Source organism: Phragmites australis, chromosome 2 (assembly GCF_958298935.1).
Source record: "Phragmites australis chromosome 2, lpPhrAust1.1, whole genome shotgun sequence".
NCBI classification, from domain to species: domain Eukaryota; kingdom Viridiplantae; phylum Streptophyta; class Magnoliopsida; order Poales; family Poaceae; genus Phragmites; species Phragmites australis.
The window spans coordinates 939591-965132 of NC_084922.1; the positions used below are offsets into that span (position 1 = coordinate 939591).

Genomic DNA, 25542 nt, shown 5'->3' on the forward strand with positions numbered 1-25542 from the left:
ACCATGTGATGAAAGCATAGCATGCTGGTTCTATGACATTTCAGTCAACTTCCATTCACAAGTGACTGCTGTGCAAACATTGTTGCGTGTGGTTTGTTCAACCTCTTTCCGACCTTTGTTCATACGAATGTTCAGTTTGGATAAGGTTCTGCAATTTTAGTCTTGGCTTTGTTAGTTCTTTGTTGCCGCGAACGAGTTGATCCGAGATATGGGCCGCTTGGTTGACATGATTTCTCCAGATCCAGCCTGAAAATTAAGTAGCATCTCCCTTATATGCTACAAGAAAATTAAGTAGTATTAAGGCGGGGATGAAAATGCTATTCACGTATGATCTTCCTCGGTGATCTCAGCTCGCTCCATAATAGACATGCGGAGACTGACATATTGAGCTACACGTACAGCATGCATCTTACGCATGCTAAGTAGCAAGTAACAATGCAACACAAGTCTCCTCTATCTACAATTCTACATCACAACACAAATGGATGGATGATCCATGCGTGCCCTGATCGACCCACCACTATCTTCCATCTCGTGTCCACGCATCAACCACCAGCGCACGCGCGATCAACTTCCCTCGACCGGTCACACTCGAATCTCACACGACGTGTTGGTCCTGTACGGCCAAGCTAAGTGCATGCCCCACACGGCAGCCAACTCGATCCACCGATCATAGCAAACGCTCGAATTCTCAAGTCCAAGCTAGAGATCCATCATCAACGCATGTCATGGCCGTCACAGTTGCACGGTTGATCGGTGTTTACGTATACGACGTCGCAACGGCGGCTTCCAGGTCCCTGGCGTCGGAGAGGGCGGGGGCGAGCGCCTTGCTGCCGCTCTCCTGCATCATCTCCGTCGCGACGCTGGGCTTGCGCCTGCGCTCCGTGATGGCGATGGAGATGTCATTGGGGAAGAGGTCGCGGTGCACGACGGCGTGCAGCAGCGTGGTGAAGAAGAGCACGGTCACCGTGAGCGTCGCGGCCGCCGAGAGCCCGATGCACATGCACTGCGTGAACGCGTTCTTTTCCTCCGACGCGTACCGGATCGACGCGATCGCCGCGCTCGTCATCGGGAACGTGTACGCCCACCACGCCAGCGAGAACCTGAACCCCCGGAACAAGTTGATCCGCACAGCCTGCGATGCGAAAAGAATTAAGAAATGCAGCAGTTAGGCATGCATACATCATGTGATCGATCAACCAACCATGCATGCAAGATGATTTGAAGAGTAGTGGAGTATACTCTCCACTTACGAGTGACGCGTAGAGGAACATGGCGATGAAGTAGGCGATCCGGGACCCGTAGCCGAACTCGCCGGTGATCCTTGCCCACGCCAGGCAGGCAACGCTGGGCGTGGCCACGAACAGGAAGAACACCGGGTGGAGGTCCCTGGGCAGCGTCTCGCTCGTCGGCAGCCTCTGGTACAGCGTGACGAACAGCACGATGTAGTGCGCCAGCCCTACGGCGAAGAAGAAGAGGGGCCCCTCCTTCAGGCCCATGATGCCGCCGAGCAGCGCGCCAACGAAGTTGCCGACGATGGACAGGTGGTTGGACGGGTTCGCCACCCGCGACAGCCGCCTCTGCCCGCCGGAGATCCACTGCCCGTAGATCTTGAGCTCCAGACACACGATGGGCGCCATGAGCACGTACCAGAGCCAGTGCGGGAGGGTTTCCGCGACCAGCTCTGGCACGCCGATGGCCAGGAACAGGCACGCGATCCACGGCGCGAAGAAGAAGTTCACCCGGATCGGGTGGTAGTACTCGCGCCGCACCGCCTCGAAGTAGAATACGACCTTCAAGGCGTACAGCATCGAGAGGACGAACATGAACGCCACCGAGATGCACCACAGCACCAGGTTGATCTTGAGCGTCATGTGCAGGAACCGCGTCGACGCCGAGATCGCGATCCTCTTCCACAGGATCGCCATGCTGCTCATGCCCATGCCCATGCCGAACGCCGACACCGGGAAGCGGAGCAGGAACGGCCACGTCTTGTCGGACGGCAGGACCAGCTCCTCCGAGGACTGCCACGGCACAACGGCAACAACAACACGTGGGTCAGCTTACGTGCATGCGTGCAACCACAGCACGATCAAGCTAGAAACATGTCGTGTAACGTTCGCGTGAACAGCGGGCGAGGTGCTAGCTACTGATGTCAGTACCCTCAGCTTGTCGAGTTCAGGGCCTTCCAGCGCAGCGAAGAAGCGCTGCACTCTGGGCATGGAGGTGTTGGGGCGGTTGCTCGTCGCGTCGTCTTCCTCGGGCTCCTCCTCCTCCTGCTCCTGCTGCTGCTGCGGCGGTCTGGCGCCTAGTAGTTGCGTTGTGATCTGGCGCTCCAGCTTCCCGGACCACGTCTTGAACGAGTCGTAACTCGTGTCCCGGCGCGCCTTGGTCTTCGCCATGCGCGGCGCGCTCCGGCTCGAGTTCTTGGCCTCCGGCGGCACCGCGGAGATCGGCTGGGACCGAAACACCACCTTGTCGGGCTGCACGAGCGCCATGGCCACCGGGCCACGCTGCGGGAGCGGACAAATCAGAGGCGCGTCTGTGATGGCGTGCAGCTGCAGCTCCACCTCCGACCTTGCCATGTCGAACCCGATCGGCGACGCCGGCAAGCTGATTGACGACACTGGGCGTGCAGCCGGGAGCACGGGCGCTTGAAATGGCGAGAACCCCGGGGACGCCGCTGCCATGGCGATCACGTCACCGTGCCGCTCCTACGTACACCGGCACGTAACTGTTCATACTCGTGGTTCGATCAAGTGGCATGCATGACGGGTAATTAAGGTGACACGAGGACTTACTCTGAAGGTCGGCTCCTCGGCGGAGAGGTTTGATGGGGTTGCCAGGATGCGGACACCGACGGCCTCCGGGTGCACATGCGCATGACGTTGCGGCACCGCGGACTCCTCCGTTTCCATGAACCTCGAGAAACCTGCAACACAGGCACATGTTAAACGTCAGAAAAAAAGGATGGACGATGCAAGAAGTCATGGAAGGATCTCTAGATCATTGCAGTTCTTACGAGCACACACGGTGCAACGCGCCATTGTCACCGACACCCAGCACAGGACAGCGTGAGCAGTGACTGTAAAAGTACAGGGGAATGATGAAGCCAAAATGAACTATCAGCTAGTCTCGTGGAATCACGACTCACAAGATGATGCAAACTGCTTGTCTTGTGGAACCACATATATATAAGATGTTTCTGCTCGATCAGTGCAGAGTTATTATACGGCAGCGTCAGGCAGGATCACTGCACACGCATCGCGAACCGTGCAGATGTGCGGCCGTCAAGGATATCAATACAAAATCTTCAGACTTGTGGCTCCGAAATTTTGTTTGCAAGTATGGCAGTGTTAGGCAGGGAATTCCAGGGACGCAAATGACATAATCTTTCCTGGCCTGCAGGTAACCCTGACGAAAGCATGGCCTCTAGGGGAAGAGAACAGTCAGGGTTGCTGAGACACATGTACTGTGACTGTCACGAAAATAATTGAGCAGGCGAAAGTGATTCTTTGCAAATGGCCGATGGCTAGTTGATAGGAAGACCATCATATCAGAAACTTATTACTTCCCTTATCATTCAGCAGGTGTCCATTGTCACAAGGAAGCGATCAGTTTTCTTTCTCCTATAAGAAATGGTGCCCTTCAGACAGGGCAGGCAGTAAGCTCTGAAGCTTCTACCAGCGCAGAGAAAGTGTAAATGGCCGTTGTTTTCTTCCAAATAATCTTCTTTGCAAAAGGATGAAAATCGATTTGCATCAACTTTTCATTTTATTTTCTAAAAAGAAACATTTGCATCTAAGTTGACCTTAAATTTATGTAGATTTGCATGATTCATAAAGAGAGATTTATTTGTCAGTTATGGTTCATACTTCATACGCATTTAGCTGAATTCAGATATATTCATATAAATTGGTCTTAAACATACACATGCTTGACACTGAGAGATTAATTTCTCGGTAACGGTCAGATATCAAGAACGGATGCGTGCACAAGGACACTTGTTGTGGTGTATCCCTCTTGCCACGATCGCCATCAGCCCAAAAACAACAAGAACTGAAAGTCTTCTGCTAAACTTTCCCCCTTCTCCTTTCTCTAAGTAAACGCGTATCTTTTTAGTTTTTACGATCATGACCTGTTGGGGTGCCTACAAGCCAACAAAACCATGCTCTAACTTTCTGAACTGAAAGCGAGCTGCATGCAGAATCCGCAAACGACTTTAAGGTTTACCCCGTCGATCGCCGCATTCAGGCAGCTCAAGAAAGGCAGGCTAGCTTCTGACTGAACCACGCCACATGAGTGGTCGCCTTCAAGAAAGTTCAGGCCGTGAAGTTGAACTAACTAGAAGCTAGAAGCTTCAGATGCTAAGTTAAACTAGCTAGAAAATTGCAGAACCACGAAAATTCAGGCTTTTGAAGGAAACGATGCATGGCGCCAAACGGCACCGAGCGCATTCCTAACTGACGATACATTCGTCACCATTGTTTCTTGCTGGAAACTGTGCAGAGAAAGGAGGGCAGCTTGTCTGAACCTGAAATTTTTGAGTTTTTTTTTTGGGTCGTTCCATGGGTTTCAGCGCAAGGCCATGCGTCAAAGAAGAGCGATGTCCCCGGATGCAAACATCAAAGAAAAAAGGAAGGCCAAGAAAGAAGAGCCTGGATCAATTGATGTTCTAAAAAAATGATGGATTATACCTGAACATGTGGACGTAGGATTGGGACGTACGGGGCAATGCAGCCGGTGGCCGCTAGTGAGGGTGTTTGTGCCGGGGAGGGCCGGGCGGTTTGAGCCGCCGGAGCGAGGGTGATCGCGAATTAGGTCGGCGGTGTTAGGCTACGAAGGTAGCAGGCGTTGGGATGTGGCCTGCGGGTGGGGTCGGACTCGAGGAGCTCGACGTCCGGTGCACTTGTTAGCCTGGGCCGCGGGTGTCCGTAGATCTGACCGGGCTCTTCACCGGAAGAAAATTATATAAGATTTTTTATCGAAAAATCTCTACGAGATTTTAATCTATTCCGTATTTTTCTGATCCAATAATTAACACGTACAATTGAGAGAAAAAAGAAGAACATGTGATATAAAAAAAAGATCAAAGCTCACATAATTTCCTTCCCTCATCACCGTTATGCATGCAAGAGGCTAACATAATATGTGTGGTCTACTGATCTGGCCTAGCCTTGTGAGGTTTTTTAATGCCTCTCTACCACTACCTCTATAGCATCTATTTATAAGTGAATATATTCTCTTTACCTAGTACATATACTCATCACTCACACTCTAAGCACACGTTCAGACCTATAATTACATGTAGCTTAAAAGATCACGTTATTAGAGGAATCCAATCAACCGTGGTCTCGTGAGGGTTGTTCAGAAAATGTAATGTAATACCACTACCATGCAAGTTATTTTTTCTTCGAAGAAATTGGACAGGCAAAGTGAGTTAACCTAACGAAAACATACCGACATTAGAGGGATGTCACTGGAACATAAAGAGAAGCAGATTTTGGACTCACCCACAGCCGAACCTTGTGAATGTGCAGCTCTCTCTCTCTCTCTCTCTCGTGTCTCTCCGTGACCGGGTGTGTGTTCTCTCCCTCCTTCCAGGATTTATATACGTGTCCCACCACTTGATGCAATTGCAGGATATACAACAACCTTTTCCATAAGATAGAGTGGTAAGTTGCTCTGGTATAGTGCAAGGAAAAGTCGAACCAAATAGTTTAGATGTGAGTTGATTTTTTAAAAAAAAACTGAAAAATTAGTTTTTGAGAAAATAAATTAAAATCTGATAAGCTGGTTGAGATGAATTTTTTTGATTTTTAATATGCTAAGAGGTTAAGAATTTATTATAAAAACCAATATAAAAAATCATAAAAAAAAAGACTCAGTCCAACCAAACATGCACTAAGATTGGTTCCAAGAGCTGCGTAGCTTTTTATCTCGATCCCATCTTCGATGGATGTGAAAATCTTGAGGGCTCTTTTAGTTGATTGCTGTATTTCACCATGCAATTTGCCAAAGCGTGGCATGCTACATTATTCCTGATGATGAAATCGATCGGCACAACAATTTGGGCACGGGAAGAGTCGAATTTATAACATGTGGAGCAGGGTACCAAGAAAGTATGGCACGCAACAATTGTCACAGCGCATGCAAATCAAACAGTTGCCAAGAGCGGTCACATTTACCTAAGTGTGGCAAATTGTGTCTACTAAGTAAGTACTAACCAAACATGTCTTGAAAGACAACATCGTAACAAGGACGTAAATACTGAGGAGCAGATGGTGAATTCTCTTAAGCACTTGTATTAGCTAGGCAATGAAGGTGCTGGCCACACATGTACACCCTAGCCAGTTGCAGGGTTACACTAGCACCACAATGTTTGGGCGATAAACAAGGGTCAAGATCCAGTCTATCCAACCGTTCCGTGGTCATTTTACAACCATCGACTTTTTTAAAATAATATTATTTTATTAAAAATTGTAAAAATAATAGTTAAAATCCAATATTTATAAAAATAGTTACTTGTCGGTACTCCGCGTGCCGACTAGCACGGTACTCCACATGCCGATATCCTACATGACAGTATGCGTGAAGGCATGTTGGCACTCCACGTGCCGATGGATCTGGTATCTCGCATATAATATTTAAAGAAAATTCATAATTTTTTTATATAATCTCGGATGGAGATTATATTTATATAAAAATTGTACATGTCGATAAGATCTACAACTTTATAGTTAAATATTTTTACATTTAAATCCGTTTAGATGAAAAAAAAAACTAGAAGTTCAAGATCTAGTTTTTCATATCTAAAATTTATAACCACTTTTTTTTAATCTAAACAGATTCAAATGTAAAAATATTGAACTACAAAGTTATAGATCTTATTGAGACACATATTTTTCATATAAATATCATCTCTATCCGAGATAATATGAAAAGATTATAAATTTTTCTCTAAATATTGTATACGGGGCATAGAGTCTATCTGCACACGGCGTGTCGGCAGACCCTGGAGCACACTGACATATAAGATGTCGGCACTTAAAAAATCGTCATTTTACAAAGGATGGAAAATGAAGGTGCACAAAAGCCGAAAAGACAAAAGTGTGCCGTGCTTTTACGTTTTCTCTCCCTTTAATCCTTTTGAATCCACGGCCAAATGTCGTATAACAAAAATCTAAAGATGGATCCCATTAATTTTAGGATGGTTCTAGTAGCTTTCGACCCTCAACTACCCTGAACTAGTCTTTTTTTTTTTTGGGTCAGAGACTGGCCGAGTAACAATTACATCATTTGTGAATGATTTCCTTTGAACTTGAGGTAAACCCGAAATGAATTTCCAATATTATAACAAGTACCTAGTTTTCACTAGTTTGCTTATATTAGTTACATTCGGTCAAGTAACAATTACATCATTTGCGAATGAGGTAAACCCGAAATGAATTTCCAATATTATAACAAGTACGGAGTACTTCCTATGATCTCTAATATAAGTTCATTTAGGATTGTCATAAGTCAAACTTTTTTAGGTTTGATCATCAATTTCTAAGACAAGCATAGACATTGACAGAATAAGATTGATGTTACCAAATTCATCATGAAAAATACTTTTATAATATATAACCTTTTCTATTTAAAATAATATATTTATATAGATATGACTAGTTAAAATGTCATATTGGAAACTATGTCGATATCCTAATAGACTTATATTTGGGATCAGAGGAAGTGTCCATAACATACAAAAATATTAGTAAGATGTTACACATGGCCAAGATAGGTGAGTTGCTTCATTGACCTGTCTCTTAACAGCCATGCCCAAATGCAGAAACGAAACTGTCCCAACCAAGTCAGAGGGCCATTCGATGCTCCGTTTCCTACCTGGAGACCCAGCGCACCCAATAATTTCTCAATGAGCAAAGCAGCATTATTGTCCACAAAAGCAAGGAGATATGTTGCCCTCACTTCAAGGGTCATCAAATTTGTCACTATGACCTTTAGGATTCAGTGTTTGGTTATACAATCACCTCAAAGAGATATAGAATGGGAGGAGCAAGCAAGCATGACCAGAAAGGTGGCTGCATATGCTGTCCTTATATTGTTTATAGAAATCCAGTACTGGATGATTTATAGAAATCCAGTACTGGATGCTAATGCCATCCAATTCACTAACCTTTTATTTTGCTTCTTTGGGTGTCCTAAGTTTTTCGTTGCCCTACTTTTTCTTGGAGCCTTACCTATGGTGCAGGATACAGAAATGCGAAGTGCCAAGTCCTAACTAATTGGTGAGCTGTCTGCCATATCCCTAAAATGCTGCTGCACTGGTGCAGGTAACCGAAATGCATGCACTTGCTCGAAATAACTTTGTCGAAATGGTGGAGAAATAGCCATGAACAACAATGTTATTCATCTAATCCATCATAGACTGAATTTAGTCACTCAAATCCCGTTCATATTGCTAGGTAAAATTCAATGCTCTAGATTAATCAGTCACCTTTACCGACATTTCTCATAAATTCGGTGGGCTACATAAATCCCACTAACCTTCTATATACATAATTCAACTATTCAAGAACAATGATACCACCAAAAGCATTATGGTAGTTCGCACTACTGAGGGAACATGATTGAGGGCCAGTAAAACAGTAGGGTGTCTGGAGGTATTGAAGCTGACAGGATATGATAAGCCATGGATACCATGTTTTATATGTTACAAATTTACCTTCAAATTCATGAGTTTTTTCCGTGAAGCACCATTGTCCAGCCTATGCTCTTTCCTTTTGCATGATTTTCCTGCCACCTTGTCATAGAATCCGAGTCACACCCAGATCAATTGGTTCTTGCATCTTCTTGTTTGCACTTTTAGTGTCATCATTCACTGAACTGAACTTGGTGATATATTAGCTGTCCTCACAAGATGCCATTGTTTCTTCCAGAACTATACCCTGTTATATGTCCTTTTAGATCCTAAAGTCACCAGAAGAAAAGTGGATTCAAAAGATTTGTAAGTGTGTAATAATGTCAACGGAATTTATTGCATGGTGATTTGGAAGTTCTCTTAACTGATAAATGAAATGTGTTTTAGTTTACAGAAAGATCCATGTCAACCCTAAAAAAAAACTTTATAATGTAAAATTTAACAGGCAGTCTGGCACTCCATGAATTAAAACCATTAATAATTGAAGTGATTTTGAACAGTTTACAAAACAAGCAACTGAGTAAATTTAACTTAGATTACTACAATCGTTTTACCTCATCTTAGTTGCCATGAGGTACCAAGATGTACCAGAAATTTCAACCTTCCGAGGAGGTACCAAGACCTATCTTATGAGGAGGTACAAAAAATTAACACCAATTAAGCAGGAGGTACTGATGTCTCTCGATACCTCCCAAGGACCGTAAAAAAGCTCAAAATTCTGGTAATTCAAGTACCTAGCTTACCTTCAGTAGCCTTGAAAGGTTCCAGTGGTTGTGCATTAGAAAAAGGCCGTTGCTAGAACCCAATGGTGATTTACTTGTGCTGCACTAAATATGATGCCCATACCTCATCAGCTGGAGGGGGTGGTTGAACCCAATGGCCAGGTATACGGCTGCATGCAGGAGTAACATTCACATTTAGATAGCAAAAAATTTTATATAAGATTCCCTTGAGACAGTGCAGCACTAAGCCACTAAGCCGTCTCATTGCTACTGCGGTCTATGTTATAAACTTATAGTATAGGATTATTACGTTATTATCTGTTATAAACTTATAATAGAGGATTAAAAGATATTCAAGAGAAAACAAATAGCTATGTTAAATCATATTCTTACAGCAGTAATAGGATGAAAGCTATCTTAAGTTTAGCTGCCATGAATGAAAACACAACAAGACATCAGTACCACATCATTAGTGAAATCAGAGGAAGGTAATAAACAAAAGTACCCATGCAATTGAATGCGTAGCTGATGCGTTAGATCCATGTTTTTCCTTCAACAACTATATGCTAGTTTTTGGAATGCAACAATTTCATAGCAATTTTACAGGAATAAGCAAAAATTATGTGGAGCTCCTCCAGTTTCCTCCAAAATTCTAGTGAGATTACTCCATTCCAATCAAGAATTTTGTTGAATAACAAAGATACTACTTTTTTTGTAGTGGAATCCCTGTCTTGGCCATGTTGAACACAATATCACATTATGGACTTCTCATGAGGTTAATCTTCCTTTCATCTTGTTACTGTGAGCACTTTAGAGGGCGAGCAAACCATAATTGCACAGCAACTTCAAATTGCTCCACAGAGATGCTTGTCGAATGCATTTAGCTAACATGAAAGAAATTGCTCAACAAGTAAGCCTTACCTTCCTTCAGGTCTGATGAAAGAATCCCACATTCCGCGGACCTACAACAGGCACGAAATACAGACAAGATGAATGAGTAAACGAATTGAGTAGTTGCAATAAAAGGAAGTACAATTCATAGATTTTTTTTAAAAATATCCTAATTTAACATTTCTCATTAGCGCATGAAGCACTGGTAAGCTGCTACCTCCTTAATGCCCCATGCCATGCAGTGAAAATGATAAGGTTATGTCTAAGATTGTGAAGCCTTGTCCGTATGTGTCTGACTTCACTGTCTTATACACAGTTTATAAACCTGCAATACTTGCACAAAGTTCAGAGGTTGGTGTAATTACCTCAATAAGTGTCCCCAGGTCATAGTTACTTCCATGATAATAGTGGTAGAACTCAAAAGGCAGATTGCTAACAGGATCATAATGTCCATGCACTTTTCCCTCAACTTTATGGCCCTCCTGTTCTGTTTTTTGTTGCCTGGTCATTTGTCTCACTTATTCCAGTATCTCCCTGGTTCTTATCTAGTGTAGGCCCACTTTTAGATTGTTCAGAACCATCTTCTTGAGAATTTGTACACTGTGCAGACTTCCTTGACTCCTCAGCGGTCAGAAGAGCATCCTTTACAGCATCAGTTCGAGCAGCAGTTGCAGCTTGGCGCTTCTCTTCCTCAACTGTAGCCTTTACACGCTCAAGGTACTTATCATCCTCTTCTGGAAGAAAATGACCTGCAACATACAAAGAAACTCATGTATCCATCTCTTGATATTTAGATTAATTCAACTGAACTAATTAAAAAGAAAAATCAACACCACCAACGCAAAGAGCAAGGTTTGCAGTCTTGCAGAAGCCAGTAAGCACACTGGATTCATAAGAGTTTCTGCCAATGGGATCATATACAGGTAGGCACACATATGCTATTAGCATAATGAATAAGATATCCTTTTCTCTTAATAAAAGAAAAGAGGATTGTTAGGCCTGTGTGCTTCAGCTTGCAATGCCTGAATCTTTTTTTTTTTCTCGAACACACTGGAAAGCTGCGCATCATTGTATTAAAGAAGAAGAAAGGGTAGAAACCCTGAGTACATAAGAAACACACCCACACTAACAGAAAGTAAATTACATGCGCGTCTGTGACAAAGAGACCACAGAACGAGAACCCCTTAAACTAGCCTCCGGGAACTAGGTCAGTCAAGAAGGTAAGCCCTCGAGCCCCAGCCAAACCCCAAAAAGCTGCATCTCATCCTTAACAATTAGCAAAATGCTCTCCAAATTTGGAGCAGCACCATAAAAAAACGCAATGGTTTCTGTGCTTCCAAATATTCCGTACCCAAGGATGATAAGAGAATTTAGGCCCTGCTGCACCGGTCCATTAACAACATCATTGGCCTTGCTCCACCATTCATCGAAAGAAAAATCAGTGATTGAAGGGGCCAAGCTATGTAGTCCAAACCACTAGAGAAGAATGAACCAAAATTGTCTCGCAAAAACACACGAGGTGAGCAAGTGGTTGATCATCTCCTCATCTTGATCACAGTGAGGGCAAGTCTCCGGATGCGGCAAGCCTCGTCAAGCAAGTCGATCAACGGTCCAGCATCGGTTGTGCATAACCAACCAAAGAAAGAAACGACATTTCCCAGGTGCCCAAGTTTTCCAAATACGCTCCCATGGCCGAAACAGGACAGCACCTTGAAAGAAATTCTCATATGCGGACTTTGCCGAGTATTGTCCAGAAGCTGAGAGCCGCCAACGATGGCTATCATCAACTCTTGGTTGTAGCACCACCTCAGAAAGCACACCCCATAGCATGAGGTACTCAAAAAAGACTCCAACAGAAGTTGCGCCCCGAATGTCCTCGATCCAAAAATGATTCAATAAGGCCTCACAAACCGTGCGTTTATTGGCTCTTCTAGCAATAACCACTGCGAACAATTGAGGGGCAAGGTCTGCAATTCGCTGTCCATGCAACCATCTATCCTTCCAGAATAATGTGCGAGTACCATCCCCAACCTCAGTCTCAACTGCCATAGAGAAGAAAACACATTCATGCACCTTAATTGGGAAAACCAACCATGGCCTATTAGGCTCCGTCTTTTGCAACCAGAGCCACCGCATCCGAAATGCCTAGACCGCCAAGCTCACGGGGTCACTGCACCTTGGCCTAAGCAATAAGACAATGACCGTCTTTGGCGTCCTTTCTCCCTCTACAAAGAAAACCCCGTCGGATTTTGTCAATGGCCTTAATAGCTCAAGGCGGAAGATCAATGGCCATGATCAGATAGATGAGCATGGAAGTGAGGACAAATTGAACTTGAATTGCCCTACCAGCCCGAGTCATAAGATCAGCCTTCCATCCGGGTAATTGGTCAGCAATTCGGTCAATGAAACGTTGGATCTGTGCTTTTGTCAATTTTCGCAAAGAGAGGGGAATCCCGAGGTATTTGCAGGGAAACTCTTGCAGCTCACACGGGAGGTGATCTTGAATCACAACCACTTCAGTCTCACTGCATTGGATAGGAAAAACATTGCTCTTTTGCACATTTGTTTTGAGGCCCGAAGCCTCTCCAAAAAGATGTAAGATGTCGAGGATAGTGTCAATGTCATTCGCTACGGGACAAAGAAAAATGACCACATCATCCGCATATAACGACATCCGATGCTGAATCGTCCTCGTGGTAATAGACTGCAGCAAACCTTCCTCTGAGGCTCACGACACCATATGGCTGAGAATGTCCCATGACAAGAATGAACAACATCGGGGATAAGGGATCACCCTGTTGTAATCCTTGCCGGTGTATGATAACCTCACCGGGGATCCCATTAAGCATAAACTGGGTCGATGAAGAGGCCAAAAGACCACTGATGATATCACACCAAACCAGTCCAATACCCATATTTTTTAGGATCTCTATGAGGAAAGGCCAAGCGACCGAATCAAAAGCTTTTGAAATATCCAACTTGAGAAGAATCCGGGGCAGTTTTTGTTGGTGTAAAAGTCTAGCAGTTTGCTACACAAGCATGAAGTTGTCTTGAATAAAATGGCCTTTAATAAATGCACTTTGATTGGGGGAGAAAATTTGCTGGATCCGATTGGCCAACCTATTGGCCAGCAGCTTGGTGACAAGCTTAGCAAAGCTGTGCACAAGGCTTATGGGTCGAAAATCCTTGACATGCTTCACCTCTTCTTTCTTCGGTAAAAGAGTGATATAGGCAGTGTTGAGCAGCCAAAAATTCCTAAATTTCCTGCTCCAAACAGCCGAGATGGCAGCCATAATATCACTTTTGATAAGTGGCCAACATGTTTTGTAAAAACGCCCCGTAAAGCCATCAGGACCCGGTGCTTTATCAGAAGGCAGACTTTTTATTGTGTTCCACACCTCATCCTCAGATATGGGAGTGTCAAGTTCAGCAAGGTCATGATGCGCAATGCCCAGCTCCTCCAGATCAATAGTTTGCTCCCTTTCCATACAAGAACCGAGTAGATCACTATAAAAATCATCCACCACCTTTGGTTTGTCCTCATGGCTAGTGAAAACCTAACCATTTGAATATAGCTTAGCAATGAAATTCTTCCTCATTCGGTGCCGAGCATGAAGGTGAAAGAGAGCTATATTGGCGTCTCTATCACTAAGCCAGCTTATCCTAGAACGAGTTCTAGCAATAGTACGCATAAGAGATGCCAAAGCCAGTGAATGTTTTTTGAGACAATTGCGCAGCCAAATCTCCAAAGGAGAAAGAAGGCGGCTATCTTGTGCAATTTCCAACTGATGCAATATCTCCTTTGCAAGACCGAGCTGTGAACTGACATGACCAAGCTTCTTTTGACTCCAGTTTTGCAAACCTCTAGCAGCCGCCTGAATCTGAACAACATAGCTGAGTCCTTAAGACCTTAAGTCAGAAAACAATGTGATGATAACACTCCATCTGTTTTAGTACATGTACATTTTCTTGGGGATTATCCTTTTGCAATGCAAGTCCGCTATGAAATAAAGTTTAGCCATTGCATTTTTTCCAACCACTGGCCATGCTTCCAAGGCTGTGTGAGAGAGAATGAGTGGTTAACCATTAAAGTATCTATTAATAAGAGTAAACATGACCCAATTATTAATCATTTCCTAGTTACTTCACCTAATTGATCTGTTAGCAAAACCCCTTCGGATGGCAAGTCGAAGTCTAACAGTGGCTGAGCACTGATGGATGTTGCAGTTGTGTTTCAGGAAATGCAAGCGAAGGCTATGGCGGACCTTCGGTCGGAGGCCGAAGGTTGATCTGCGACTTCCCTTGCCCGTGTAGGCGAAGGCTACGGCAGGCCTTCGGTCGAAGGCTGAAGGTTGATCAACAGCTTCGCCCACCTGAGCAGGCGAAGGCTCTAGCATGCCTACGGCCGGAGGCCGAAGGTCAACCCATGGCGCCGGAGAGCAGGAGCGAAGGTCGTGATGAACCTTCGCCTTCGGTTGGAGGCCGAAGAGAGACCCGCGGCGCAGTCATGAGACTGGCCGAAGGCGCCCAATGGACGTCAAAGCCCACATAACCGCTCAGGGTACAGTTGTAATTATGCAAATGTACTTGATTGTACCATAATGCCCCCGAATATGCCGAGAATGTGACAGTTGAGGAGGTGAAACTGTAAATCCTAACGTGGAGTGGTTGAGTACGGGTTATAAATAGGGTCATATTGTACCTGAGATGCCAGAGGAATTAAAATTATTCACCTCTAAACACGTGTCACACCTAGGAGCCTTCGGCTTTCCCTCAGTGCGAAGGCTTTCCTTGTTTGGGACCTCGGTTCCAACAGTTACCAAACATATACTGTGAAACAGAGAAGGTTAAATAAAACAGTAGGTAAACAAGAATATCTTACCTTGCTTCTTCAGTTTTTGAACTCTTAGAGAGCGAAGCTCCTGTAGTTTCTCAACCATAAAGGCAAGCTCAAGCTGAAAGTGGAAGATTTGTATTGAGAAAATTAGTTCATTTGGAATCAAGAATATTATGCCTGTACTATTAACTAAAAAACGTCCATACAAATATAGAATCATTAGTAGATTAAAATATAAATAAAGCAACTCAAACAACTACACATAATTATTTGATCGCATAACAACTCTTGGGGGAGGGAGGGGGAGCAAGCAAGAAGGTAGTGGAATGATGGCGTGGAAGTTGGATTGCACCTCAAAGAAAAATATACCATAGTTTTAGATAGAAACTTCCAGATAAATAGATAATGGAGTTCAGAGGGTTCCTAAATTCATAAAACTAGAGAATAGAATGGTGTAACTTAAAGCTTGCTTGCAACTTAACTTATTCAAATTCAGTTCGATTGCACTTCAAAGGCAAATATAACAAAGTTTTAGATGGCAACTACCAGATAAATAGATAATAGAGTTCAGAGGGTTCCTAAATTCATAAGAAAACTAGAGAAAGGTCACAAGTCACAAGAATATAAAGGTATCACTTATAGCTTGCAACTTAACTCATCCAAACCCAATTATCAGGTTGTATTAGTATTCAATAGCACATGCAGATACACTTGCAGACAACTAATGAAACATAGTCCTCACAGAGAATAGAACTTTCACAGGACACCCTAAGCATGAATTTGGTTCCAATATTACCTCAGATTCTAGACGCTTCCTTTCCTCATTTGCTTTCTTCTTGGCAATCTGTTTCATGCTCTCACCTGGTTTGCATGTATACCAATGAATTGGTTAATTACTTAATCGTGGAGCCACAATGCTGTCCTACTACAAGGTATCCTTACGAATGAAACAACATTTTTCACAAATGAAAGGCACCTTGCGTTTCGCGATGTCCTTGGCTATTTGCCTAGCTCTCCATTCATCAGCTTCCTTGTCGATTCTGTCATAATCTGCACACTCCTGTGAAACATCAAGACAATGGATGTCATCCAATAGTTGGATTTTTGGTTGATTAGATGTGAAAGGAATGTCTTCGCAAAGATAATGAACAGTAAAAAGGCAACGATAAGTGCCACCTTCTGGAAAAGCTCCGCGACATGCTTCCTTTTTCTCTTCCTCCACCGCTTATTTCTCTTGGATTTCTGAAGCTTCTGAGTTAACCTAACCATTGCTGATCTTTCCTCCCAAGGACCACCTTGGTTAATCACAGAAGAAATAGGTGCAAGAAGGTGCTGAAGTTGATGACAAAGATAGTTAGCTGCATCTATTGCCAGAGACTCATGAGTGTCCGTACTAATCTTCAATACTCTAGCCAGCTCAACAAAATCAAGGGGTTTTTCTTTCGAAGAACCGCCAGACCTGACGGCAGTTTTGCTGAAGACGAATCAGATTCTTGTGCACAAGTATCTCCTGAATTTCTAGACATTCCAATCTCCTCGAGCTCCTTTATCCTGCCGATTCAAAACCCTTTTTAATACGAAGGCTGTAAATAACCAAATTACATGGGTCATCACTAGCTTTCAGGGGTTTTAGGAACTCACACTGCTTTTGAAACCTCGATGGTTTCTTGCAGCTTCTGCACATGCTCCCGCACATTGGCCCGCTGCCAAAAGGAAAGGGCAGGCGAAGGCTGGGGCGGCTGTTGCCAGTGCCATGGGGAGGTTGAGGAGGAGATGGCGCCCCAAAAGCATTCGGCGGCCGGAAAAAAACAGACCGCGGAGCCGGACGCGCCTGGTGCGTACGAGACCTGCAGATTACGGAAGGAGAATACGCAGGCAATCAAACCTCGCGCAGAAACCAGAAGGGAATCCTTCACAAGCCGCTGCTCGCGACGTTGGGGAAACCTGAAATTGGGCGACCGACCGAGTCTTACCGAGAAACAGTGATCCGGAGGAGGAAGTCGCAACGAGAACAGGGGCGGATCCGGTCACGGTGACCGACGAGCGCCGCGGCGGCGGTGGCGGGGCCGGGGAGTCAGTTGGAACAAGGAGATGGGGGAGAAGACGCGAGGCCTCCTAAGCTTTCGGTCCACCGCCCCGCGAGACGGGCCCGGTGCTCGTGCAGGCCCGCTTGGACTGGGCCCAAAGTTGGGCCCGGTGCTCGTGCGAACTCATTCATCTCGGGCAGGCCCGCTTGTACTGGGCCCAAAGTTGGGCCCATTCGTACGTACATACAATATCTTGGAAACGCAGGGGCCTTTGTGCAAACAAACGGGCGACCTCACTTTGTTTGTCTGTTTGTTTGGTTGGGTCCACCCACGGACGCCGCATGCATGCCGCGTGGCTATCCCCAAACGAACGACGTGGCCTTCCTTACCAAGCACAGTTTGTTTTTGACAGACAGACTCATAGAGCATTGAGAAAAATATTCTTTGTAGATGTCTATCTTATTCAACTTATCTTCTAAACAAATATCTCAAAAAACTAGATGATATCTCTCATTCAAAGATACTTCTCTAACCAAACAAATCTAAGTATGAAATGGCCTAAAGCAAGATCGGGCGATCGAGATGCGTTGCAGCCTGTCATGCACGCATTCATGCATGATGCCTGAAATGGCAAAGATTAGGGTCTGTGGCCGGTCACGCAGCCGGCAAGTTGGAGCCAACAGAATCGGAGCGATGGATTGGACGCTGGCTGCAGAGAGGAACCACTACTAGCACGACGGCCTGGTCGAGGTTCGTTCCCAAATATCCGAGGCACCAAGACAATACTCTACATGATTGCACCAAATCCGAGGCCCTGCGGGCAAGAGTGCCGGCCGACGAGGCGACGACACGTACCTCTTCGCTCCACTGACACCCACGCGCCACTCCACCTCCATGCTTCTTTCTCTCAGCTGCAGGCAGGCATATCACACCACGTACTACGGGGCCCCATTGCCCACAAGGAAGGAAGGGCGGAAGGAACGAGAAGCCTGCAGCGGCAACGAGCAGAGGACCGCCACTTGCGCTTGCGCCAGCGCCAGCGCCACCCTCCATCTCGCCACACCACCCGTTGCTCTCTTCCTCTTTTAGCCAATCTTCACCGTACCCGTCGTTGCAACCCCGCCCTCCCGCACAGCTGGTACGTTGCAGCGTCGTTGGATCGCCGCAGCTAGGCGGGCATGGAGGGGAAGAGCGTGGTGATGTCGGCTTTGGGCGTCGGGATCGGAGTCGGGGTGGGGCTGGGCCTGGCGTCCGCGTCCTGGGCCGGTGGCGGGGGAGGGATCGCGCGGACCGGGGTGACGGTGGAGCGGCTGGAGCAGGAGCTCAGGCGACTCGTGGCCGACGGCGCCGAAAGCAAGGTCACCTTCGACGAGTTCCCGTACTACCTCAGGTTTGCCGCCTGCTCCTCCTCCTCCTCCTCCTCCCTTCCATCATCTGCTGCCACGCTTCCCGATCGACTCCGCACGAGCACTTCACACGGTGTTTCGTTCATGGGACTGTTCAGCTGTTGGCGCCACTAGTTCGAGTTCCTCTTTTGATGTTCTTAGCTTGTTTTCATTCCATTTTTATGTGATGTACTGATGTGCTCATGCACATGCTGCATGAGACGAAAATCATACAGATGAACTGCATATTCTCTGAAAGCGAAAGAAAAAAGAGGAGAAAGCTGTGTCTCATCTTCAGGCTGAGGGAGTCAGGAAAGGAACTCTGCCTCTGGACGCTGTCGCTCAAAACAGTGATTCGGATGATGTTCTACTAATACCATAATAGTATTAGTAGCTTGTTTCGTTTTTTTTTTCGTTTATAAGAGAGAACAAACAGATCTCACATGTCAAACGGCCAGCTGTGACGAAAGGTGGCAACGAAAATCGCTTCGAGAAGGATGAAGATGTTAAGGAACAGTTTTGTTATGTTTAATTTTTTCCCCCCTTTAAACCAAGTCCAACTTTTGATCTGAAAATAAAAGCAAGTTGTGTTATCAGTTTACTGAACAAAACCGTGATTGTGACTGCTGGGGTTTCACTTTGATGTCACCCAGCAAAACAGTGATGTCACAAAATGAATGATGGATTGCACGCAGTGAGCTCATGTTTTTTTTGGGGAGCGGAGTGCAGCACATTTTTCCTTTTCATTTGATCTTCTTACCCTCGTGTTTTTACTTCCGATTCCAATTTGCAGCGAGCAAACACGTGTTGTGCTGACAAGCGCTGCGTACGTTCACTTGAAGCAAGCAGAAATCTCCAAATACACAAGGAATCTTGCTCCGGCTAGTCGTGCAATTCTCCTGTCAGGCCCTGCAGGTAAATTATCTTCAGTGCGAAAGTGCGCACTTGCTCAATCACTTCATTTCTGCTTCAGACTAAGTTAAGACCAAGTTCCTGTCTTGAAGAGCTTTACCAGCAGATGCTCGCAAAGGCACTTGCGCACTATTTCGAAGCAAAATTGCTCTTGCTAGATCCTACAGATTTCCTTATAAAGGTGAGTTTTTTGCTGGCATATTTTCTTGTTGGACGCTAAATTTGTTGATGTTCTAATGCACTGTTCTGCCTTGCAGATCCATAGCAAATATGGCACTGGTGGCAGCACAGAGCCGGTAAGACCCTTCAGTACTTCTGTGGTTTTCATCAGTCATCGGATGTAGCTAATATAAATTACTGGTGTGTTCGGTTTGCTTATTGTCAATAAGTTGGTTTAATGTGTCTGCACATCATTGCCAAACCTGAACTTTTCAGCACTTCACAGACTGCCAGGTCTTGACTAATACCTAACTGAAGAGCATTTTCTTCTTATCAGCCATTTAAAAGATCAATATCGGAGACAACACTTGAACGTGTGTCTGGGTTACTTGGATCTCTTTCGATTCTTCCACAAAAGGAGCAACCCAAAGGTGACACTTCAATTAGTATATACTGTTCAACTCTTCATTACTCTGCGGCAACACAAGGTTTTGCTTGGTGCTCTATAGTCTACTTCAATTTTGCAACAAAGTCTGTAGAAAGTGAGATCAGTGATTGACATCTGATGTAAACTTCCAGATGCCATTCTCTTTGTACAAACTGGATGAAACATATGCCCTGATGTGAATGTACTGACTTCATGCATAGCTGAAATAATTTACATTCCTGTTGTTTTTCTTGGACATGAGAACCTGATTAGGGAAAACAGATGTATGCCTTTTCTCATCATTTGACATATTTTGTACCTACTGTGCATCAATTATTGTAGATGAACAACAGAAGTACGCAAGCAACAGTCATCTAGAAAATTACAGTTCCTGAGAAACTGACAGAATAAATTAAGCTTCTGTTCGAAATTCAGCTACTGCCAACGATGCTCAGAAATAATACATCTTGTTTAACATAAGTTAGCCTCCATTAAGACCGAATGGTGCTACAAAAAAAATCTTTGGTTTCAATGCATAACTGAACTCACTTGCATGCATGGATGAAGAACACCATAACTGAATACTGTTCTTTTAGTTTATAAGTTTTGCATCTGTGTATCTCTTGACTTACTTTGGCTTTTATCACAGGAACTATACGTAGACAAAGTAGCATGGCAGACATGAAATTAAGGTGACAGAAATTAAGCTCTAGTGTATTCTCGAAAAAGTAAAACTAAGCTTTAGTGAACCTGCTACAGAAACTAGAAATCATTTACTATTTCTTATATGCATTTCTTTATGCAACTTTCCAGGAGTTCTGAAAGTATGAGCAGCTTACCAAAGATCAAAAGAAATGCAACCTCTTCATCTGATATGAGTAGTCTGGCGTCACAAGGCCCTTCAGTTAATCCAGGTAATAGCATGTTATTTTGAAAGACTTGTGATCGCATAGAGTAAAATTCATGGAACTGAATAAGATTCTTAGTTTTTCTGTTTGACATTTATGAGCTGGCTGAAAGATTTGTAGAACTATCAGCTGTAAACTGGACCCCTTGATTATGTTTTTGCCTCCTTGACAATATAGACACGGTTGTATGCCTTATAGAACCCTTCAGTCTTTGGCATGTCAAATGGTGATCTGGTATTCATTTATAATTTGCAAGGTAAAATGTCTGATCTAGATGTTACTATTTCCATGATGGTAGTAAGGGCAAAAATCTGGAAGTAGTAGTTTATTTTCGTTCTCTTTGACGATGCACCTGATTGCTTTTACTATCGTATAAATATTTTTAATTTGGAAGGAATGAACAATTATATGCTTGCATGTCAAGTTTGTTGATGCAGCCAACACTATTACATGATTAGAAATAAGAAAAGAAGAGTATGTGAACTGATCATGATATCATTTTGTTGCCTCGTTTGTCTCACTGTTGCTTCTACTGCAACTATTACCTTCTTTATTTTCTTGCTACATTATTTTGTAAAGAAAATATATATTTTTAAACAACTTTCTTGCTACATTGGCCTGCGAATTATGCATCTTTTTTATGCTCTCATGTTCATGTTTGACACACGATGCAGCTCCTCTCAGACGTGCTAGCAGCTGGACTTTTGATGAGAAAATTTTAGTACAAGCGGTATACAAGGTTCTGCTTTCAGTATCTAAGAAGAACCCAATTGTCCTCTACATAAGAGATGTTGAGAAGTTTCTTCACAAGTCCCCAAAAATGTATCTCCTGTTTGAAAAATTACTAAACAAGCTTGAAGGGCCGGTACTAGTCCTCGGTTCAAGGATTGTAGAAATGTACAATGATGAAGAGCTGGACGAAAGACTAACTGTTTTATTTCCGTATAATATAGAAATCAAGCCACCCGAAAATGAGAACCATCTTGTAAGTTGGAACTCCCAATTAGAAGAAGACATGAGGATGATTCAATTTCAAGACAACCGGAATCATATTATGGAAGTCCTGGCAGAAAATGACCTCGAGTGTGATGATTTAGGCTCAATATGCCTATCTGATACAATGGGCCTTAGTAAGTACATAGATGAGATTGTGGTATCCGCAGTTTCTTATCACTTGATGAATAACAAAAATCCAGAGTACCGAAATGGAAAACTAGTCCTGTCTGCAAAGAGGTAGTTAGCATTTTGGTATAGTTGTCTGTTGATCTATTTATTTCTTCCTCAGTTTATGACTCTTTCATGGCACAGCTTGTCCCATGCACTGGAAATTTTTCAGGAGAACAAGGTATGCGATAAGGACACCATGAAGTTGGAAGTGACTGGTGATGCTTCAAAGGTTTATTCGACTGTTTCTCCTCCAAGTTGATTATTATGATTTAAATAACAGATATACACTACCAATAAGGTGTTTTGGTTTGAGTAATCATCCCATCAAGGATGGCTCATCATCCATGAAATTTTGTGGGATGATACCATTCTACATATTACACTAAATGCGTGCTCGTGAGGAATGAGATGGTGATGGATCAACCCATTCCATTCCTCAAACCAAGCAAGTGGGTTAGGTTCGGAGCTAGGGTTGGATGATCCATCACCATTTCCCACTCCTCTAACCAAACACCCCATAAATGTATATAGGTTGATTAAAAATGATCCCTCTTCATCCTACAAGTTCTGAGGTTCTATTGTTTGGTTTATGTATGTTCCAAGAAGGCAGCTAGACTTCTACTGGTGTTATAGCAAAGCTTGCTAAGTAGCTTCTAGTTATATAAGAAAAGATGCAGTCGATGAATGGATTAATATGTCACAAACAGACCATTGAAAATATTTATATCATTTAAATACCAGGAACTCAGTTTAGGTTGGTGGGAGGTGTGGGTTCACACTGTGCACTCCACAATCACTTATTTTTTAGTCTTCATCAGATTGGCTTATTTTCTTCTTAATACACAAATACCTAGTTCCTCATAGGTATTCTTGTTTTACTTGTTCAAAAAAAATATTTGTAAATTATATGTATTCACATATCATGCTTCCATTATATAGGTTGCTGAAAAGGGAATTGCTCCAACTGCTGCAAAATCAGAAACAAAACCTGCAACTTCGCTGCCACCGGTACGTCATCCTGCTGCTGCTCCTGCTGCTGTTGAGAGCAAAACAGAACCAGAGAAATCAGAGAAGAAGGATAATCCACCTCCAGCTGCAAAAGCGCCGGTATGCAAGTTATGGGTTGCATGTTTCAGTAAATAGCATTATTGGCTGGTTTATGTTATTTTGTGCATTTCTCGGGAAACTAATTTACCAATCTGTACTTTTATTAATTTTTCAATTAGGAAGTGCCACCAGATAATGAGTTTGAAAAGCGTATCAGACCAGAAGTGATACCTGCTAATGAAATCGGAGTTTCATTTGATGATATTGGTGCCTTGGATGATATCAAAGAATCCCTTCAAGAGCTTGTCATGCTCCCTCTTCGACGGCCTGACCTCTTCAAAGGGGGTCTTCTTAAGCCTTGCAGAGGTATATTACTTTTCGGTCCTCCGGGAACTGGCAAGACGATGCTGGCCAAGGCTATTGCAAATGAAGCTCAAGCAAGTTTTATAAATGTCTCCATGTCGACTATCACGTCGAAGTGGTTTGGTGAAGATGAAAAGAACGTTAGAGCATTGTTCACATTAGCTGCTAAAGTATCACCAACTATCATTTTTGTCGATGAAGTTGATAGCATGCTTGGGCAGCGGAACAGAGCTGGAGAGCATGAAGCAATGAGAAAGATCAAGAATGAGTTTATGACACACTGGGATGGCCTCTTGTCAAGACCAGATCAGAGAATTCTTGTTCTTGCTGCGACCAACCGGCCTTTTGATCTTGATGAGGCTATCATTCGTAGGTTCGAGAGAAGGTTTGTATATTTTCCCTACTAGACTCTAGCTAGGTGCATCCATCCCTCAATTTCTAACAGGAACCATTCCATTGTTCTATGCCTGAGGTGTGTTCTCTTTTTTAATAGAATCATGGTCGGTCTGCCATCAATGGAAAGTCGGGAATTGATTCTGAGGCGGCTTTTGTCAAAGGAGAAAATTGATGAAGGGCTGGACTTTAAGGAGCTAGCAACCATGACAGAAGGATATAGTGGCAGTGATCTCAAGGTCAGTATGATGAGACATGAATACATATCATCCACACACAAAAAGAAAAGAAAAGAAAAACTCCTTCGTTGACTCAGATTTCCCTGTAACAGAACCTGTGCACCACGGCAGCATATCGCCCTGTGAGGGAGCTGATCCAGAAGGAAAGAAAGACGGAGCTGGTAATCAAAACACCACCATACTTAATCATTTAATTCTCATGAAATTGTGTGAATTCAATATGTAACCTTAATTCTGAATATCTTTAGGAGAAGATGAAGCGTGAAAAAGGAGAAAATCCACCAGATCTTCCAAAGAAGAAAGAAAAGGGGGGAATCATTCTAAGGCCATTAAACATGACAGATTTGAAAGAAGCAAAGAACCAGGTGAATCCATCTTTTTGTCTGATCAAGTGGTATTCGAAGACATATGCAAGCACATAAAACTTGTAAAAAAGAAACTGAATAACTAGTAGCTCGACGTCGAAACTTGTTAACACTCTTAAAACTCTCAAATGCAGGTGGCTGCAAGTTTTGCTGCTGAAGGTTCCATAATGAGTGAACTGCAGCAATGGAAGGAGTTGTATGGTGAAGGAGGCTCCAGAAAGAAGCAGCAATTGACATACTTCCTCTGAACTATCTGTGAATGTCACACGCAGAATGTATGAACATAATTTGAAAACTAGGGTAGATGACAAAACAGCCATGAGGACGAATGTGTAATGTGTGTGTGTGTGGGGGGGGGGGGGGGGGGTTAAGAAATCTAGCTAGAATTTCTAGTTAGAACATGGAAGAGCACTTTATATCCACCTTAATTGCAGTCTTCCTGTGCTGGTTGTTGTATACATTATAATGAATCTGCGGTGTAACTGATAGGGTTGTGGTTGGCCCAAAAAAATAGTACTGGTGTGCGGTTTTTAAGTATGTTTTTTTGGGTATGGAGCTGATATGGTTACCAGAAAGCTACATGTGAGCTCTACATTCCTTTCCTTTTTGTTTGAAACAAGTGCAGTCAGATGCCTGTGAGGTTTCCTGTACTGCAAGCAGCGGTTCTCTTTACTGTCATCAAGTTAATATTCCTCTGTGTTTCCATTGTGACACACGGCGAGTTCCAACAAGTCCTAGATGTTCAAAGAAGCAAACTGCATCTGAAGAACCATGATTTCAGAGTTCTCGCTAATGTTTCCTGTTGGGCTAAAGGAGTTGCTCTAGAAATTTAGTGTGCAGTTCAATATCCTAGGAATCTGGATAAGAATTCTCTATGTCCACAAACTTACAACTGAATTCATTTTCATCAATCGTGTCAGGGAACAATTTGTTTGCACGGGAGGATTCTGTACTAATCACCTCTTTACTAAGCCCAGAACAATAGCCATGTTTACT

At 43.8% G+C, this 25542-nt stretch overlaps 2 protein-coding genes and 1 pseudogene across 2 annotated transcripts; 1 reads left to right on the plus strand and 2 right to left on the minus strand.

Annotated features, from left to right (window-relative positions):
• Positions 1-341: 341 nt before the first annotated feature.
• On the minus strand, positions 342-2708 carry LOC133909739 (S-type anion channel SLAH3-like). Its single transcript, XM_062352298.1, has 3 exons — positions 2163-2708; positions 1254-2024; positions 342-1135 (listed from the first exon to the last, which is right to left on the minus strand). Exons 1-3 carry the CDS (start codon positions 2688-2690, stop codon positions 761-763), a joined length of 1674 nt encoding a protein of 557 aa, XP_062208282.1. The 5' UTR covers positions 2691-2708; the 3' UTR covers positions 342-760.
• Positions 2709-8484: 5776 nt separating this feature from the next.
• LOC133910275 (U11/U12 small nuclear ribonucleoprotein 59 kDa protein-like) lies at positions 8485-18077 on the minus strand (annotated as a pseudogene).
• LOC133892520 (uncharacterized) lies at positions 18070-24899 on the plus strand. The gene is made up of 15 exons (XM_062333362.1): positions 18070-18571; positions 19360-19481; positions 19571-19659; positions 19736-19774; positions 19975-20068; positions 20714-20756; positions 20878-20978; positions 21647-22205; positions 22281-22368; positions 23079-23246; positions 23366-23934; positions 24043-24181; positions 24274-24342; positions 24430-24546; positions 24681-24899. Exons 1-15 carry the CDS (start codon positions 18360-18362, stop codon positions 24792-24794), a joined length of 2523 nt encoding a protein of 840 aa, XP_062189346.1. The 5' UTR covers positions 18070-18359; the 3' UTR covers positions 24795-24899.
• Positions 24900-25542: the final 643 nt, after the last annotated feature.

Coding starts and splice junctions, on each gene's coding strand:
- LOC133892520 (XM_062333362.1), top strand. CDS start 18,360: ATGGAGGGGAAGAGCGTGGTGATGTCGGCTTTGGGCGTCGGGATCGGA. Junction 19,660..19,735: donor CTACAGATTTCCTTATAAAG/GTGAGTTTTTTG, acceptor TCTGCCTTGCAG/ATCCATAGCAAATATGGCAC. Junction 24,547..24,680: donor TGAAAGAAGCAAAGAACCAG/GTGAATCCATCT, acceptor TCTCAAATGCAG/GTGGCTGCAAGTTTTGCTGC.
- LOC133909739 (XM_062352298.1), bottom strand. CDS start 2,690: ATGGCAGCGGCGTCCCCGGGGTTCTCGCCATTTCAAGCGCCCGTGCTC. Junction 2,025..2,162: donor CTGAACTCGACAAGCTGAGG/GTACTGACATCA, acceptor GTGCCGTGGCAG/TCCTCGGAGGAGCTGGTCCT. Junction 1,136..1,253: donor TGTTCCTCTACGCGTCACTC/GTAAGTGGAGAG, acceptor TTCGCATCGCAG/GCTGTGCGGATCAACTTGTT.